General features: G+C 36.5%; 1 protein-coding gene and 1 pseudogene across 1 annotated transcript; both read right to left on the reverse strand.

Annotated features, from left to right (window-relative positions):
- Positions 1 to 3,008: 3,008 nt before the first annotated feature.
- Positions 3,009 to 4,336, reverse strand: LOC122064359 (metalloendoproteinase 4-MMP-like). Its single transcript, XM_042628077.1, has one exon. It carries the CDS (start codon positions 4,214 to 4,216, stop codon positions 3,131 to 3,133), a length of 1,086 nt encoding a protein of 361 aa, XP_042484011.1. The 5' UTR covers positions 4,217 to 4,336; the 3' UTR covers positions 3,009 to 3,130.
- A 4,950-nt stretch (positions 4,337 to 9,286) lies between these two features.
- On the reverse strand, positions 9,287 to 15,916 carry LOC122064356 (annotated as a pseudogene).
- Between the last annotated feature and the right edge of the window lie 150 nt (positions 15,917 to 16,066).

The raw sequence follows: 16,066 nt of genomic DNA on the forward strand, positions 1-16,066 counted from the left end.
TTTTTTAAAAAAAAAAAAAAAAAAAAAAAAAAAAAAGCTTTATCCTTATACATTACCAGTGGATCAATATGGATTAAATCGATATCAAAGATCAATCTTAGTCGACACCAATTTGATCAGGATCGATTATATTCAATTTTTAAAACCATGATGGTGATACTATACATAAATACCTTATTATTATCTTATAAAGAAAATAACGCTATCGACTAGTGCACTCCCGCTCTCGAAAGACTTTTTCCTTTTCTCATTGAACAACATAAGGTTACAAATTCATATAATGTATTAATTATTCAGTTATCGAACTTAATTAATCCGCATCATATTATCTACTAATGGTTAAGGGTTTAGGGAATGGGCCATTATCGATTGGGCTAGAATTAGTGAGCTAACCCTATGGGTTTGTGAATAGATTGGTTCTAGTTCAAGTTAAAAAACTGTCTACTTAACCCTTAGGCAGGTAAAAGAGTACATGGGCAGGGTAAGACTTATCATTTTTCAGGTTAAATGGAATGAATTTTACATCTACCAACCGTGGTTTTTAAATTGGATTGGATCGGATCAGATCGATCAGCATTAGTTGAATTGGATTGATATCAATCTTGACCGATTTTAATACCAATTCCAAGTTTTAAAACCTTGGTACCAACCAAATTAAGGTGGGTTAACGCATGAAATGATGAGGAATTGGTACAAGTGTACAACATCCGAGTCTGCCCCTCTAGATAGGTCTCAGTTGAGGGATGATATACTAGCAAGAGAAGCTATACTGGCCTAAGAGTTCTCGAGTTTTTTTGGCATCAATGAGGTGATCAGAACACGAGTTTCTTTCATACGAGTATAGTTCAACGTATCCAAATTATCTGCAGCGAGTAGTGAGATGTAGTGAACATTCAACGGCTGAGAGGACTCGACCATACACCCCAGCTGTTGGATGATCACTGCGCTTCACTGTGGACGATTTTGATGCTAGTTCAACTTAGGCAATAGAATAAGATCTTGAAGCTTAGATTACCTAGAGTATCTTGGACAAACTTTGACCATGAGGTTTATTCTAAAGTATTAAATCATTATACATCTCTGTTTACATTGTAAGGGGTTGATAACGATGCGACTCAGTCCAGCTGAAGGCAGTAGAACAATTATGTATAAATGTGTTTGTAACCGTGTCTAGACGACTTAAAAAAGATTCTTTTCTCTATGAGCGTTTTGAAAGCTCCTGGCCTTGATTGTTTTTTCTTTTTTTTCAAAAATGTTGGGATGTCATTCATGCTGATCTTTATCCATATATTATTGAATTTTTTTTTTTTTTTTATTTTTAATTCTGATTAATTGTCTGCCTATCGTAATGATACTTTTGTGTATCTAGTATCAAAAATAGGTCATACAGAAATGGTTGACCAATATCATCCAATAAGAAGGTTATTACAAATTGGTTAACCACACAACTCAGTTGGCATTCATCCCTAATAGACTCATTTCCAACAATATTTTTACTATTCACAAGGTATTTTTTTTCATTATATTAGGAAGAAGAAAAATGGGGGGAAAAAAAAAGTTGATGGTTTTGAAGCTTGACATGAAACAAGCATGTGATTCGGTAGAGTGGTGTTTCTTCAAAAATATGGTTTTTGAAGTTGAGATTTTGTTCTAAATTTTGATTGATTTATTTTTTAATAGATAAAGAGGGAAAGTAGGTAACAGTCAAGAGATTCAACTTAAACTTGAAACCTCCTATTAAGCGTGAACTTTTTACCCTCCATAAGTCACTAGGCAGTTATTATATACTTTGTTACAAATTCACTTGCATGATAGTGTCACGCACGCGATCTGTTCTTTGTTATACTTCCATCATCAATGAACTTGAAAGAGGTTCATTTACTCCATCTCAAGTTTATACAAGTGTCCATTTCCCACATCATCCTAGCATGATGCTAAAAATTGGTGAACCAACCTAATAAGTTTATCATGATGGCCATCCTGAAGAAAATTTGCCTAATAATAATAACCTAATTGACCAACCAAACTAACAGAATGGACCCCACCTCAACTATTATTGGTCAGTTATGTTTTGTAAAACAACTAATTGACCAACAAACTAACACGTTATAATGAGACAATACCCCAACATGATCACCGTCCGATGCAATCAAGGGTTGATTAGAAAGAATGAAATCCAACAAGGCAGAAATATATATGTTAACCTCAGATTCTTATGAACTATGAAATCATATTCCTAAACAGTGAAGGGAAGAAAGAAGGAAAAGGCATCAGCCCATAATTTTAACTTCAAGGAGTACGCAAAAGGGAACCCCAAAAACGTTCAACGCCTCTCTTATTTCTCAATACTCAATCACAATATAGAAAGACCCCTTCACGCAACCAACCAACCCCACAGACTGTCAAATCGTCGACCAAACTCAATCCCCTTTTCTCTCTCCTGAGTTCCCATCTTTCTAGCTACCAGACTGAGCTCAGGGTTTCAGGTCTTAGCTTGTTGTGTACTTAACTACCCAACCAACTGTGGCTGTTGCTTATCTTGTTCTTGTTCCAAACTTCCTATGTTTTTTCTACCAAAAATACAAAAATTTCTATGTTTTTTGTGCCAAGGTGGGCCACCATTCTAAGGCTTTTTTCATGTCTCGTTGCTCTTTAAATAGCATGTCACCCAATTAATGAGTCATCCGAGAGCTGAGAGGATCTATACATACATCCCAACACATAGGTGCACATCCTCAGGTCTAATGGCTAATTGAACGGCCTAAGAATTGGAGAGGATATTTTTCCATGCCAGAAGGGACTTAAACCTGAATACTAGCTTTGGCCAAAACTTCAACAAGCAAAAGCACAATCAGTCAACTTGATTGTCTGCCTAGATCCTCTCAGCCGGCAATACCCTATAACCCCATCTCACATCATATCCATGGGTACTATAGTGATCTTACACTCGATATTTTCATCATAAAATCATCATGTATTATTTGAGATGATTTCATAAGGTGGCTTCAATGAATCCTTTGATTTATAACAAAAGAAGCTGTGGATGAAAAAATTTCTTCTTTCTACAAGTGATGTGATATGTAATAAAAATTAAAAAAAAAATTAAGGAAAATATGACCTAAGAAGAAAATTATATAAACAAACACAATATCAAGAGTAGGAGAGAAGTGAGCCACTTTGAGGTCCGGATTCTTGAACCAACGGCTTGATTTGTAGACGTATCAGAAGCCGACAAAGAACTGAACTTGAAATTTGGGTTTGATCCATACAAGGCCTGTACCCCATCCACGTCATCAAGCTTCAAGTCCACCTTCTTAGTCCTTGGGATCAAGATAGGATACATAATTGCCTCTCGCACTGAAGAGTGACCCAGCCCTAACAAGTGTCCAATCTCATGTGTTACAACCGATTCCAAATCAACGGCCACCTTTGATTTCTCCTTCCCAAAATCAACCGCCCACGTCTCCCCTGCATCAATATGGAACAACCCGGTCTCAGGCGAGAAGGCATGTGCGAGCACGCCAAGCACCCCATCGAACGGTTGTCCATCTCCGTGGTCCCCACTATAGAACCCAATCTTAATATCAGCCGAGTCATAATTCTCCGTTACGTAGAAACTCACCGGTATAACAGCAGACCACCGTGTAAAAGCCCGTTCAAAAACCGCTCGTATATCGGACGCACTCAGGTTTCGGAACATATTATCCGGCGAGAAAGCGTAACTAAGTCTCATCGGAGTCCGGCGAGTCCACCTCGGCTCATCAGGGAAGTAAGCGAAGTGCCGTGTCGTATGTAACACGTGTGTGTCGCTCATGCCACACCTAGGCGACATTATCTGTGAGACCGTATCGGAATCGAGCTTACCGGTGACAGGGAGACCGAGTCTGGATTGATAACGAATCACCGCCGATTCGAATCGGTCATCGAATGTGTCTGTGAAGTTCGTATCCGATACCACGAGATAGCCGAACCCATGGAAGTACTTCTTGAGCTCCGATAGGCCGCTGACGTGGCTTCCCTTGGCAGTGTTTTGGAATCGCTCGAACTGATGCCATGTGGCTTTGATGTCTTTGACAGTTAAAGCGGTTGTTGTGTCAACCGTTAACGTTCCCGGTGAAGGTCTGGCGGGAAAACAAGGGATGGAAAGGAGGAGAAGGGAGAGAAAGAAGAAGAAAGAGGGGAAAAGAGAGAGAAAGTAACTGAAAAATGGAAACATGGGTTCGTTTCACGGGAGATGGGATTTGAAGATTGGTGAAGAAATCTCTCCCTCTTGGGATCACTGAGGCAGACATGGAGGCAGAGTTTATGATTTAAAAGAGAGAGACAGAGATTCTAACTTTGATCAATATTGGTGGTTGGACGAACCACTGTCACTGTTTCCTTTTATTCTCTCTCTCTCTAACTCTGTTTCCTTTTTTCTCTATCTCTTTGTACAAATAAGACTCTTTAGATTTCTACCAAAAAAAAAAAAAGACTCTTTAGATTACTATAATCCCATGTTCAAGTATCAGAGTATGGGATTTTTGACTAGCAATCATAGGTGGTTAATTCACGTATAATACGTGGATTTTTGTCGTATCTGAAGTCATAATTTGGCATATCAATCCAAAAAATTCATATTATACGTGTATTCTATAGGTACCCGTATCTGAACATTTCAATCAAAAAGTCATAATTTGACGTATCAATCTAAAAAATTCATATTATACACTTATTCTATAGGTACCCATATTATACGTGTTTTAAACACGTATAATACATTTTATTCTTATTATTACGTTTATTTTGGAAAAAAAAAAAAAAAAAAACTCAACCCCAAAAGTCAAAGTGACACTTTTCCCTTTCCCTAGGTTTCTCAATTTTGAAAAAAAGGTAGATGACACACATTTACTTTTCTTCTTTTATTAATTCCAACCCCTCTATCCATATTACCCCCTCCCTTTCTCTTTTATTACTTTAAACCATCTATTTAACTTCATTTCAAGTTTGCCCTAAATCTATTAATCAAATACCTTATGTGCCCTCTTATTCTTATCCATTAGTATATGAAGTCTACTTAATTATAATTTTGTCACCCAATCTAAAATCTTATCTTAATTGCGAATCAACTGTTGGTTATTAAAATTGAATTATTGAATATCTGAATGGACCTATACGCGATCTGATTCAGTTTTAGAATATAAATCTGCATCAATAGGGATTGCAGTGGATTTTCTTATTTGATAAGATAATATCAATAATTATATTTTAATTTGTTAAATGATTATCCACATACTATTATTATTATTATTTTGACAAATATATGTTATTATCTACTATGATAAAAAGTGGTTGATGGATCATCTATCAACATTAGATATGATAGACATGATTAAACTTATTTAATATTAGATGTGATTTTTTTTTGTTGAGAAGTGATCCCCAATTGGTAAGCTAGATTGAATATAAGTATTCATGAATAATTTATTTATTTATTTTTTGAGTTAGTTCAATTTTTCTTAAAATGGAAAATTTCTTGAATTTAATAAAAAAAAAGCGATTAAAGTAAATAGAAAGCAAATCTCTGGTTTCTAACTTAAAATTATGACGTGATCTTGGTCAATAAATACTAAAATTAGGATTTCTTTTCTGAGGGGCTTTTCAGGCGGCTAAGCTTAAAGAGTTGAATTTCAACTATTTTTTTTTTTTTTGGTAGAAAGTTGAATTTCAACTTAGTGACCCTTAAAGGATAGAGAGATATGGTTTATAGAAGGTTTTATGTTACAAGAAATCCTAGTTGGCTAATATAAACTTTCCAAGATAAGGATGACAAAGAAATAGAGAATGTATAAAACTTTACACATAATATAGAAGCTTAAAAGGTAATGTGATCGTTAGGCTCGGACATAGAGGAGTGAAATGACCGCCCCACTACTCTTGAAAGGCGAAATCCTTGTTATTACCATTATTGATGCGTTTTTTTTTAATGACTATTGTGTTGGCATATGGATCACACTGCCTTTAAGAGATTCTTATTATTTTCTATTATCATATTTTTTCTTTGTGTGAAACTCAAATTGGATTGAAGAAACATAAGGTCCTATTTACTTGAACTAAATTGTTGATAGAATCCGGTCAAATGTATATTATGCCCTATTTGATTAACATTCTAACCCAAATAAACCAAAATGGCCAGTATTACAAAGACAACGTTGACAAGTACACGCTTGGTTAAACTTCAATGAATTAAAATATCCATACAGAACCAGATGGTAAAACAGGTCTGACCATTACTGTGGCACATCTTGGATTTGGTTCTCTTTTTGAACCAAGAATACTTGAGAACCGAGGGAAACCACATCGAAACAATCCGAACCATCCTAAACCATTCGGCCTCGGCATTTGAGCAGTTCAGTTCGGTTTCAATGACTTGATTTAGAATCTTATTTTCAAAATGTTATCTTAATTCTAAAATCTTGATTAGTGGGTTCTTAATTATTCCCTAGTTTTTATTTATTTATTTGTATTTTTTATACATAAAATGTTCTAACCCTTCGCATTATAGATATGATAATTAAAATTTGGACACAGCAAAACTTTTAGAGCTATTAAATCTACATTTAATGAGAAATAATTGATAATCAAGGTTAAGCAGCACAAACCTAAACTATTAGTTGGCTTTCTAATTAAAGTGTTATAGTCATAAATAAATAGCATAAAAAAGCTTGTGCACTTGTAGACCATGGTTGAACCAGGTCAAAAGCAGTAAGTGTTAAGTAAGCTTAGAAATTGGGATACGTACAGAGAATATATAGTCTTATGGGACTATTTACAGGGTTTTTCTAGGAAATTTTTTTTTATAGGGTTTGTGTAGGGAGATATTTGAAAGTTTCCTTCCATGAAAGTTAAACAACTGGTTAGATTTGGAACCTAGTTTAGTTGGTCCCGATCTGGTTAGAAGTAAAGTTAAGTGAAATAAAAGTAGGAAAAATACAAAATAAAAAGTTTTAAATTTATTATTAAGAATAATTATGTAATTAACTCAATAACATCCTAATATGACAGTTGAATTTTACTTATTAACATTCCATTAAAAAAATAACTACTGAAATTCTTCCATGATCTTGTAGAGTGGTATGTTATTGAATTAGACAATAGTTCATAGCACTGATTACAAATTTTGTTCTAATTTCACTTCACTTCACATTTAACCAAACAAAGGCTTTTTTTTTTAAACCTAGACGTGAGAGATGGTTGGCCATTATCGACTAGATATATTACCCATATCATTGCCCCCAACAATTTCGAAACTTGGAAACAGTCTCTCTTGCAAGACAGGGGTAAAATTACATATATTTGAACGTACATTTGCCCTTTTAGACCTTGTAGTAAGGGGATCCTTTCGTGCATTGGGTTGTTATTTTCTATCTTACCTATATTACTGAATCCCATGATTAATAGCACTCTAATCTCTGTTGAAAATATTGGACTTTGATTTGTAATGAGCAAGAGTTCTCCATGTTAGTGAAGATCCAAGCACCAATACAATTATAATAATAAGGGTTTAGTTATCCAAGAGTTTCAATCACGTGACAATTTAGATGATCAAGTCCTAAATTTGTGGACAAGTAGACCTCAAGACCCCAATCTATACTTTGAGTTTTAGTCCAAATAGGAATACTAAGGTTGCGTTTGGTAGCCATTCAGTTCCAGAAACGATGTTTCGTGTCAAAAACAAAATTTTTAGTTTATTTGTCAAAATGCTGTTTAAAAAAAATGGTATTTGGTGAACTTGTTTCAAGAACGATTACCCTAGCTATTCACTTTTTGTATTTGGAACAAAATCGAAATGATAGAACAAGGTTTCGTTCTTCAATCATTTTGTGTTTCTAGCGGGGTTTCCCACCCCCCCCCCCTTTTCGTTCTAAAAAAAACTGAAAAACACCAAGTTGACACCAAACACTTTATTCCATTTTTTTGTTCCCATAGAACAAAAAAACGTCAGAAACGTTTTTCTGGATGACTACCAAACACAGCCTAAGTACCAAAATCTGGTTTTGAAAATCAAGAAATACAAGAGGGCCAGGGTGCATGTGCATACAGGAATAGGTGAAAAAAAAAAATACAAAGATGCATGCCAATACTCAAGAGGATATTGATCGAATTAGAGCTTGAACCGACTCAGCCCGACCCCCTTTAATACTACATAAAATTCCTATTTTGTCACTGCAAGTAAGAAACTAATTATGATTTCTTACCCTTTGCTTTGTAATAGGATTTTATTTAAGCTTTGTTTAGTAAGTTTTAACGTCATAATCTCTTCTTTTTTTTATAAGAATAACCATAATTTCATACCATTTATCTTCTTTATTAAAAATTTGCATCACATATTTCTGGGCCTTCAATTCACTTAAGAAAAGAATTTTAGGGTAGGCATGTTTAAAGTCCATCTGGAGCCCGTTTAGACTTAAATAGGTCTGCAGCACGGTTAAGGCCCATTTAGGTAGCCCGATTAAAGCCTGACACCAATCGGCCTGACTATAAACCGTACCATGCCCCTCAAAACTAGGCCCGTTTAAGTTTTAAACAGTCATTCACGGTGCAAAGCTTCCAAATAAACAAGCCTGACTAGGCCCCGCCGATTGTCACCCCTACCCTATGTTAGATGTGCACTTTCAGGCATTGAAGGGGATAATTAAGGAAACCCATAAAATTGGCTGGTGGCGTGCAAATCTTTTTCCTATTAATAACGGAATTGACCAACGAAACTAATATAATAGCCCCACCTCAACTATTGTTGGTCAGTTATGTTTTGAAAATGAACTGATTGACCAACAAACTAACGCAATAAGCCACCACCTCAACTATTATGATCACCGTCCGATGCATAATCAAGGGTTGATTAGAAAGAATGATGGCCAAAACGGAAGAAAAAAATATGTTACACAATGGTAGCCGTAGCCCGTAGGGACTTATGAGTTATACAAATCATATCTCTAAAGAGTGAAATCATAATGTATTACCAATGGGGGGTAGCCTAGTGGTGAAAATATCCTTAATCCATCAACGTTCCAGTCAGCTAATTGTGGGTTCGAATCTTGACATACCCACTATCGCCAATTGGTCCTACGAAAGCGCTGCCATTTCTAGGGAAGTGTGGTCTCTGTACAAGCATGAGAGTCAATGGAAGAGTAAGTGAAAGCATTAAGTAGGTAATCTTTATCACATCTTATAAGGGCAGAGTAATCATTTCACACCCCATGTGTCTGAACGCATACCCTTAAACTCCTTGATGGATAACATTTTCTTAAAAGTTTGGTCCAGCAAACCAGGAAACACACTCCTGGGGAGAATCATTCCTTAGACCTTCCACACTTTTGGTGCTGCTACAGTACGTTAAATACTGAATGCACAAAAACAATGTTGAGAGTATGATCAGAGCAGTGGACCCAAGAAGAGCTGAACCTAAATTCAGATTTGAAGCATACAGGGCCTGCACCCCCTCCACGTCATCAACTTTCAAGTCCTTTTTTTTTGGTAAAAATCAACTTTCAAGTCCACCTCCTTAGTCCTTGGGAAGGATATAGGATCCATAATTGCCTCTTCAACAGACGAGTGGCCCAGCCCTAACAAGTGTCGAATCTCATGCGTTACAACCGATTCCAAATCAAATGCCACCATTGATTTTTCCTTCCCAAAATCAACCGCCCACGTTTCCGTTGCATCTGTGTAACGTCCCAATCTCAGGCGAGCCCCATCGAACGGTTTTCCATCTCCATGGTCCCCACTATAGAACCCAATCTTGATATCAGCCAAGTCGTAATTTTCCGTCTCGTAGAAACTCAATGGTATAAAGGCAGCCCACCGTGCAAAAGCCCCTTTCAAATACCGCTCGTATATCCGACATGCTCAAGTATCGGATCATATTATCCGGCAGGAAAGAGTAACTAAGTCTCATCGGAGTCCGGCGATTCCACCTCGGCTTACGAGGGAAGTACGAGAAGAGCTGTGTCTTTTGATACACATGCTTGTAGACGAGATTTCCAGTGATGGGGAGATCGAGTTTCGGTTGGTGACAAGTTACGGCCGATTTGAATCGGTCTTCAAACGTATCGGCAAAGTTTGTGTCGGATAAGGAAAGATCCTATAGGCCGCTGACGTGGCTGCTTCTGGCAGCGTTTTGGAATCCCTCGAACTGATGCAATGCGGGGTTGGTGACTATGACAGTTAAAACGGTTGTTGTGTCCGTTAACGTTCCCGGTAAGGGTCTGGCGGGAAAACCAGTGAAGGAAAGGAGGAGAAGGAAGAAAGAGAAGAAGAAGGTGGAGGAAGGGGGGGAAAAGAGAGAGATAGTAACTCAAAAACGGAAACATGGGTTCGTTTCATCTGAGAAGGGATTTGAAGATTAAAGAAGTCTCTCCTCGAGGAGATCGTAGAGGAAGACATGGAGGGAATGTTTATGATTTATATTAATTGTATTAGATGTGATCTCCCATTCTAACTATGCCTTCATTATCTTAATAGAAGTCTAGATGTGTTATCAAAAATAACAAGAAGGATAGAATAGCCCCATCTATAGAAGAAAGATTATCTAAAAATAAAATGATGTTAAAGCCCATTAGACTTGCCCACCCATTTTGCGGGCTAAAGAAGGTTGCCTTAACTTAAGGGTGAAACAGGATTAAAGAAAGGATTATCTATAGATTGGGCTTCACACATCTAGACTTCTATAGATTGAAAATAAAAGGATGTTCAAGCCCGCAAAATGGGTGGGCTTCGGATCCAAAAGATCTCCCAATCTTTGTGTTGTCAACAAAGGATTATCTATAGATTGGGCTTCACACATCCTTTTATTTTTGGTCCATTATTCACCTTTGTTGGTTTGGTCAAAGTGTTTGCTAACAACAAATCAGCCTTATATTTCAACTTAACAGGGTTGGAAATGAAATGAGAAATGAAAAATGAAATATAACAAATGAAATATGAAAAAAAAAAAAAAAAAATGAAAGGAAAAATACATAATATAGCAAGTCAGAAGAATCTCAACTAAATGAGGTCTACTATATGGATCATTGCCCTCTAATAAACTGTATCCAATGTCGTACTTGATATAAGACCTAAACTATACATTTCATTTCTCATAACTTCTCATATAGTCATTTTTGGCATGTCTCTAACTCTTTTAGCTCTTTCAATCAGAATCTTATTATTTTTCTTTCATTGGACGTCCCTAGGCCTCCTCAAAATATGATCATACAAACTCAAATGACTCTCTTAAACTTTATAATTAATCGGGATAACTCTTAAATCAATTCTAATACATTCATTCTTTACTTTATTCTTCTTAATTTTTTCCCATATTTTTCTTTAACATCTTTATCCATGATCGGCAGATGACCTCAAAACGTGAGTAGGGTCGAGTATGTGCAGAGCAGATAGACCTGTGAAGGGAGACTTTTACAGTTGCTGGACTTTTATTTTGGTAAATTAAACTCTGCCAAACTGTTGCAGAATAGATGACGAAAGGACCATGATTACAGACCCCACAAAAGATCAGGCAGCATCTTCTCCATTGGCAGTTTAATGGGATGAAGTCAGGAAAGCTGGTGGGCTAGCTTGTCCTTTATGGGCTAGAACCAAACTAAAACTAGTGGATGGGGAAGGAGAGAGGCTGCCCACCCACCACTTCAAAACAAATAACAATGAAACTCACCTCTCATTTGTACTGTCCACCCCTCATTGTTGGACAGGTTGCAAGAGCCTGCAGGAGCTTTGTGTCACCGACAGGGATGTGGGCCCCATATTTGATGAAAGCCCTCTGTGAGTTCCATGTGTTGGTCTCACTTCTCTTCAATTCAAAGGGACCTAGGGTAGAAGGAAAAAACGGATAAGGATCATAAGAAAATGTGTAGTTTTAAAGAAGAAAAAGGAAGGAGTAAAGGACATAGAGGCTTAGGGGAAGAGAGTGAAAGAATCTCCATTTGAACTGATTAATGAATCTAAGCCATGGGAAAATACAGGAATATTCAATGACTTTCGAAATGAGAGTCATTGAATTCGGATTTTAACCAACCAACAACCAATCATGGCTTCTTGTCTATTTGAATCAATAGTTCTCATTAAAAAACAATTCCAACCGTCCCAAGTCGTTTCCAAAAGGAAGAGGGTTCTTTTTTTTTTTATTTTTTTTTTTTTTTGGGCGGGGGTTATTAGGGAAGTAGTGTATTTTCCATTGTGAGAGGGAGAGGTCGTAGTTTTCTAGTCAAGTAATAATATTGTCCTCTTTGATCAATGAGCTTTAAGGCTTTAAAATGCATTGTGCTATGTTAAGAAAGCTAGAGGTTATCAACTAACTCAATGGTCTGGTACTTACATATTATTAGGTCAGCCTCAAGGCTTTAAAACGTGTTATGCTACGTTAAGAAAACTAAGGGAGTTAGAGGTTATCAACTAGCCCAGTGGTCTGGTACTTGTCGTATTTTTGATTTGCTCTGATACCATTTGTAACGCTCCTGCCTCATTAACCTTACATAATATTATTCTCTTTAGCCCATGAGTCTCAAGGCTTTAAAAAGCGTTGTGCCATGTTAAGGAAACTAGAGATTATCAAATAGCCCAATAAGTTCTTCTTAGGCGATGTGAGACTAAAGTTTGTACACCCTCACCGATCTCTCAAACTTCCTAGTATTTATTTGCCTTATTCTTAGTGGAGACATCTCACCGATCTCCCAAGCAGGTCTGGTACTTGTTGTTTTCTTAGATCATCACATAGTGGATTAGGATCCTCTCCATCCCCTCTAGCGTGTATCCAACATTTGAGGAGACCTCCATGCATCCCAAGGCTTTCTCAACTATCGAATGCACACTGAAGGGGCTTGAGGGTTGGAGAGGATCCAGATTCCAGACTCTACCATCATTGTTGTGTATAATAGTTAGTCAAGCAAAATCTATATGGGAAAAATATCTCTGAGATGCTAGGGTTTCTTACATCTATTCATGGATTTTTTTTTTTTTAATTATTTAATTATTCTTTGTGAGAGGGTGTTGGATACCCTGATGGCTCAAAAACCCCTTTTCCAACTTATATAAATAAATCATGTTAGTTCAAATTTTATGAATTCTGTTTACAAGTTTTCGATCATTTATTTTGGTTTGTGCAGATAAAGTTATGAAATTGTAGATGCTCATAAGGATATAAGGGTAATTATATATGAACCCAACATGGATTATGATATTGATTTTTATAATGTTAAAACTAACCACATAAGAGTTCATTATGAAAATAATAGCTCATTGTAATACATGGAAAGAAGTGACCTACATATTGTACATGAACCACAATGATTCATGGGTTGGGGTTTTCATTTTGTATTTCAAGAGAAATCTGGATGTCCACATTGGCATTTGCAACTTGAGACTTTAACATGTGACAATATTATCTAAGTGCGAGAATGTTGGATAATGTAGCCTAATTGCCACATTAGTATAACTTTTCTCAGACATTGTAGGGGTGGCATATAACCACCCTACTTCCTTGATGGAAAGAGCGAAGGTGATTACAACATTTAGTTTTAAAAGGGTATCCTTGTTCCAAATTAAGGTGGGTGAGTAATACCATTAAACTCTTTCAGTATGAAATTCTTTTAAGCCATAAAACTCATTTCTTTTAAGTTTTGACTAACAAACTCTCGTATCATCAAAGAAGAAACGAATAGACATCATATAATCAAACTTCTTGTTGTTGAACATCATGACAGACCTTTTGAGATCAAACGGTGGTGATTGAATTTCCATCCATTATTTATTCATCTGTTGTGTTAAGGTGAGGGGAGATTTCCATCTCTAACTGGTCTGTTTGCTATCCCTATTTTTACTTTAATGTGGAATAAGATTATATAATAAAATAAGGTAAAATGTAGACTCTCAAGAGGTCATGATATCGAGATTGCTCTCTTCACCCACTTTCCCCTGTTCCTCCATAGCGGATTAGGTTCACATGCGAGAATGTATGAGAATAATCATGATTTGTGGATTAATAATTAATTTTCTCTCTCTTCATTTAATAGATTTTAAATCCACAAACCAATGTTCTCGTACGTAAACCTGATCCATTCACACAACCCCCAACCTCCTAAGAAAGAAAAAGAGGGGAAGGGGGGAGGGGGAATAATCCTATGGTATAGTTAGATAGTATAGACCAAAATAGATCAATGCCCATACCTATTTCAATGGTCAAAATCTTATATTCATCCTTGGAACCATGGGATCAAGTATTGATAGCTCAAAGACCTAAAAAGGATTGGTCAAAATAGTAAAAATGAGTTGGAGAAATGCCAGCTGGATAGGCACATTAAAAGAAGGTCTTCTATTGTTTTTAGGTAAATAAAGGTCTTCTAAGATCTAACACACAAATATGAATGAATGATCTGAGTTAGTGGGATCCACAATGGGACTCACAAGTCATGTAACATCAGAAAAAGAGTTTAAAGAATAGCTTAAGCAATTAATCACACCACCTCGTCATTTTCAACTCATTGTGGTCCAATAACTAAGAGACAATTGTTGAGTTAAAGAGAGGAACAATGCGGTCTCATATCTTCCAGACACTCTAAAAGGATTTAGAGGTTCCCCACTCTCCTTCAACACTTCAGCGTTTTTAATTTGATGGAACTCTCCTCCAACTTTGGAGTTACTCTTTACTTTACACTATAAAAGAGGTTAACCCCCATCAAGAGCTTAGTTTTCCTTTCTTTAGAGACGAGATCGGACGGCTAAGGATGAGAAATGGTTGTTAGGCCATACCACAACACTAATCATGTAAGCCTTACAAGTTTGGGCTTTGGACGAAGACGACAAAAGCCCAGGTTTGTTGTTTGTTGTCACCCATGATGGTCAACAATGGTGTCATTTGTTGACGCACGTATGCCTTTTAGGATAAACATGAAAATATCTTAATTTGCTGAGGTGTTCTAATGTTGCCCGTCACATGCAACTTGTCCCTTTTGGCTGAACCTTACTAGCCACAAATCCCCCACACCTCCTGTCTTAATGCATGTATTTGAATTATTCGAAGCTATTAGAGCGGGATATGATTCATTTTTTGAAGAATATGAGTTAAAGTAAAAAAAAAAAAAGAATATTTGTAGTGGAACATTTTTCATATTTTTTTAAGATAGAGTTTGATCACCTATCGTAGTGTTCAAGTAATGCCTTTTGATTTTATTAATACAAAATAAGAAACGGTCTCTTTCGAACTTATAATTGGTTCCCCTTTCCCCTCCATACAAACACGAGAGATAAAAGGTAAGAAAGTTGTGGGTTGGGCATGCTGTCGACTTACGACAAGTTAATGGTGTGCACCAATGGGAGGGCAAGATAGGGTGGAGCATGAGCATGAGCATGAGCATGGGCATGGGCATCAATGCACAAGAGGGGGGGAGAGAAAAGCAAACACATGGTTGAGCAGATTTCCCAAAACTGTAATAGAATCATAGATTAAGGAATTATAATTGGGTTGTGGGAATATTGATTCGAAATGGAATCTTGGTCAGCCAATTACGATTACTTATTGATTCTTTGTGTTGTGTAGTGGATCAAATGGGAATTAGATTGGATTGGGAATTGGTCGTTCTTATCAGCTTCATTATATGAATTCTTGCCACTTGAAAATTTTTTATGTATTAATGGTCTGGTAACATTATGAAAATTTGTTTCTGGAGTTCTTTTGTGTTTCTTGGAATATAAATGGAACAAAATTTGTATGCGATTGATGATATATATATATATATATATTTTTTTTTTAAGCGGTTTCAACCTGACGGGTTCTTACAACCACCATAACCACTACCACTACCACTGTCACCACCACCATTGCCACCATTACCACTGCAAACTCCACTGCCACCATTGTCACTACCCCCATCACCACCACATCCATCGCCACCACCAATGCAATTTTAAGGCATATTCATTTAATAAAATTTGGTAAAAACTGAAGAAATTCTGTTTATGTCAATATATCATTCCATACATGTTATGTAACAATAGATTTTTTATTTTTTAGGTTTACCTACAACATTTGTTGGTA

This window comes from Macadamia integrifolia, unplaced genomic scaffold (genome assembly GCF_013358625.1).
Source record: "Macadamia integrifolia cultivar HAES 741 unplaced genomic scaffold, SCU_Mint_v3 scaffold1623, whole genome shotgun sequence".
In the NCBI taxonomy this organism is placed as follows: Eukaryota; Viridiplantae; Streptophyta; class Magnoliopsida; order Proteales; family Proteaceae; genus Macadamia; species Macadamia integrifolia.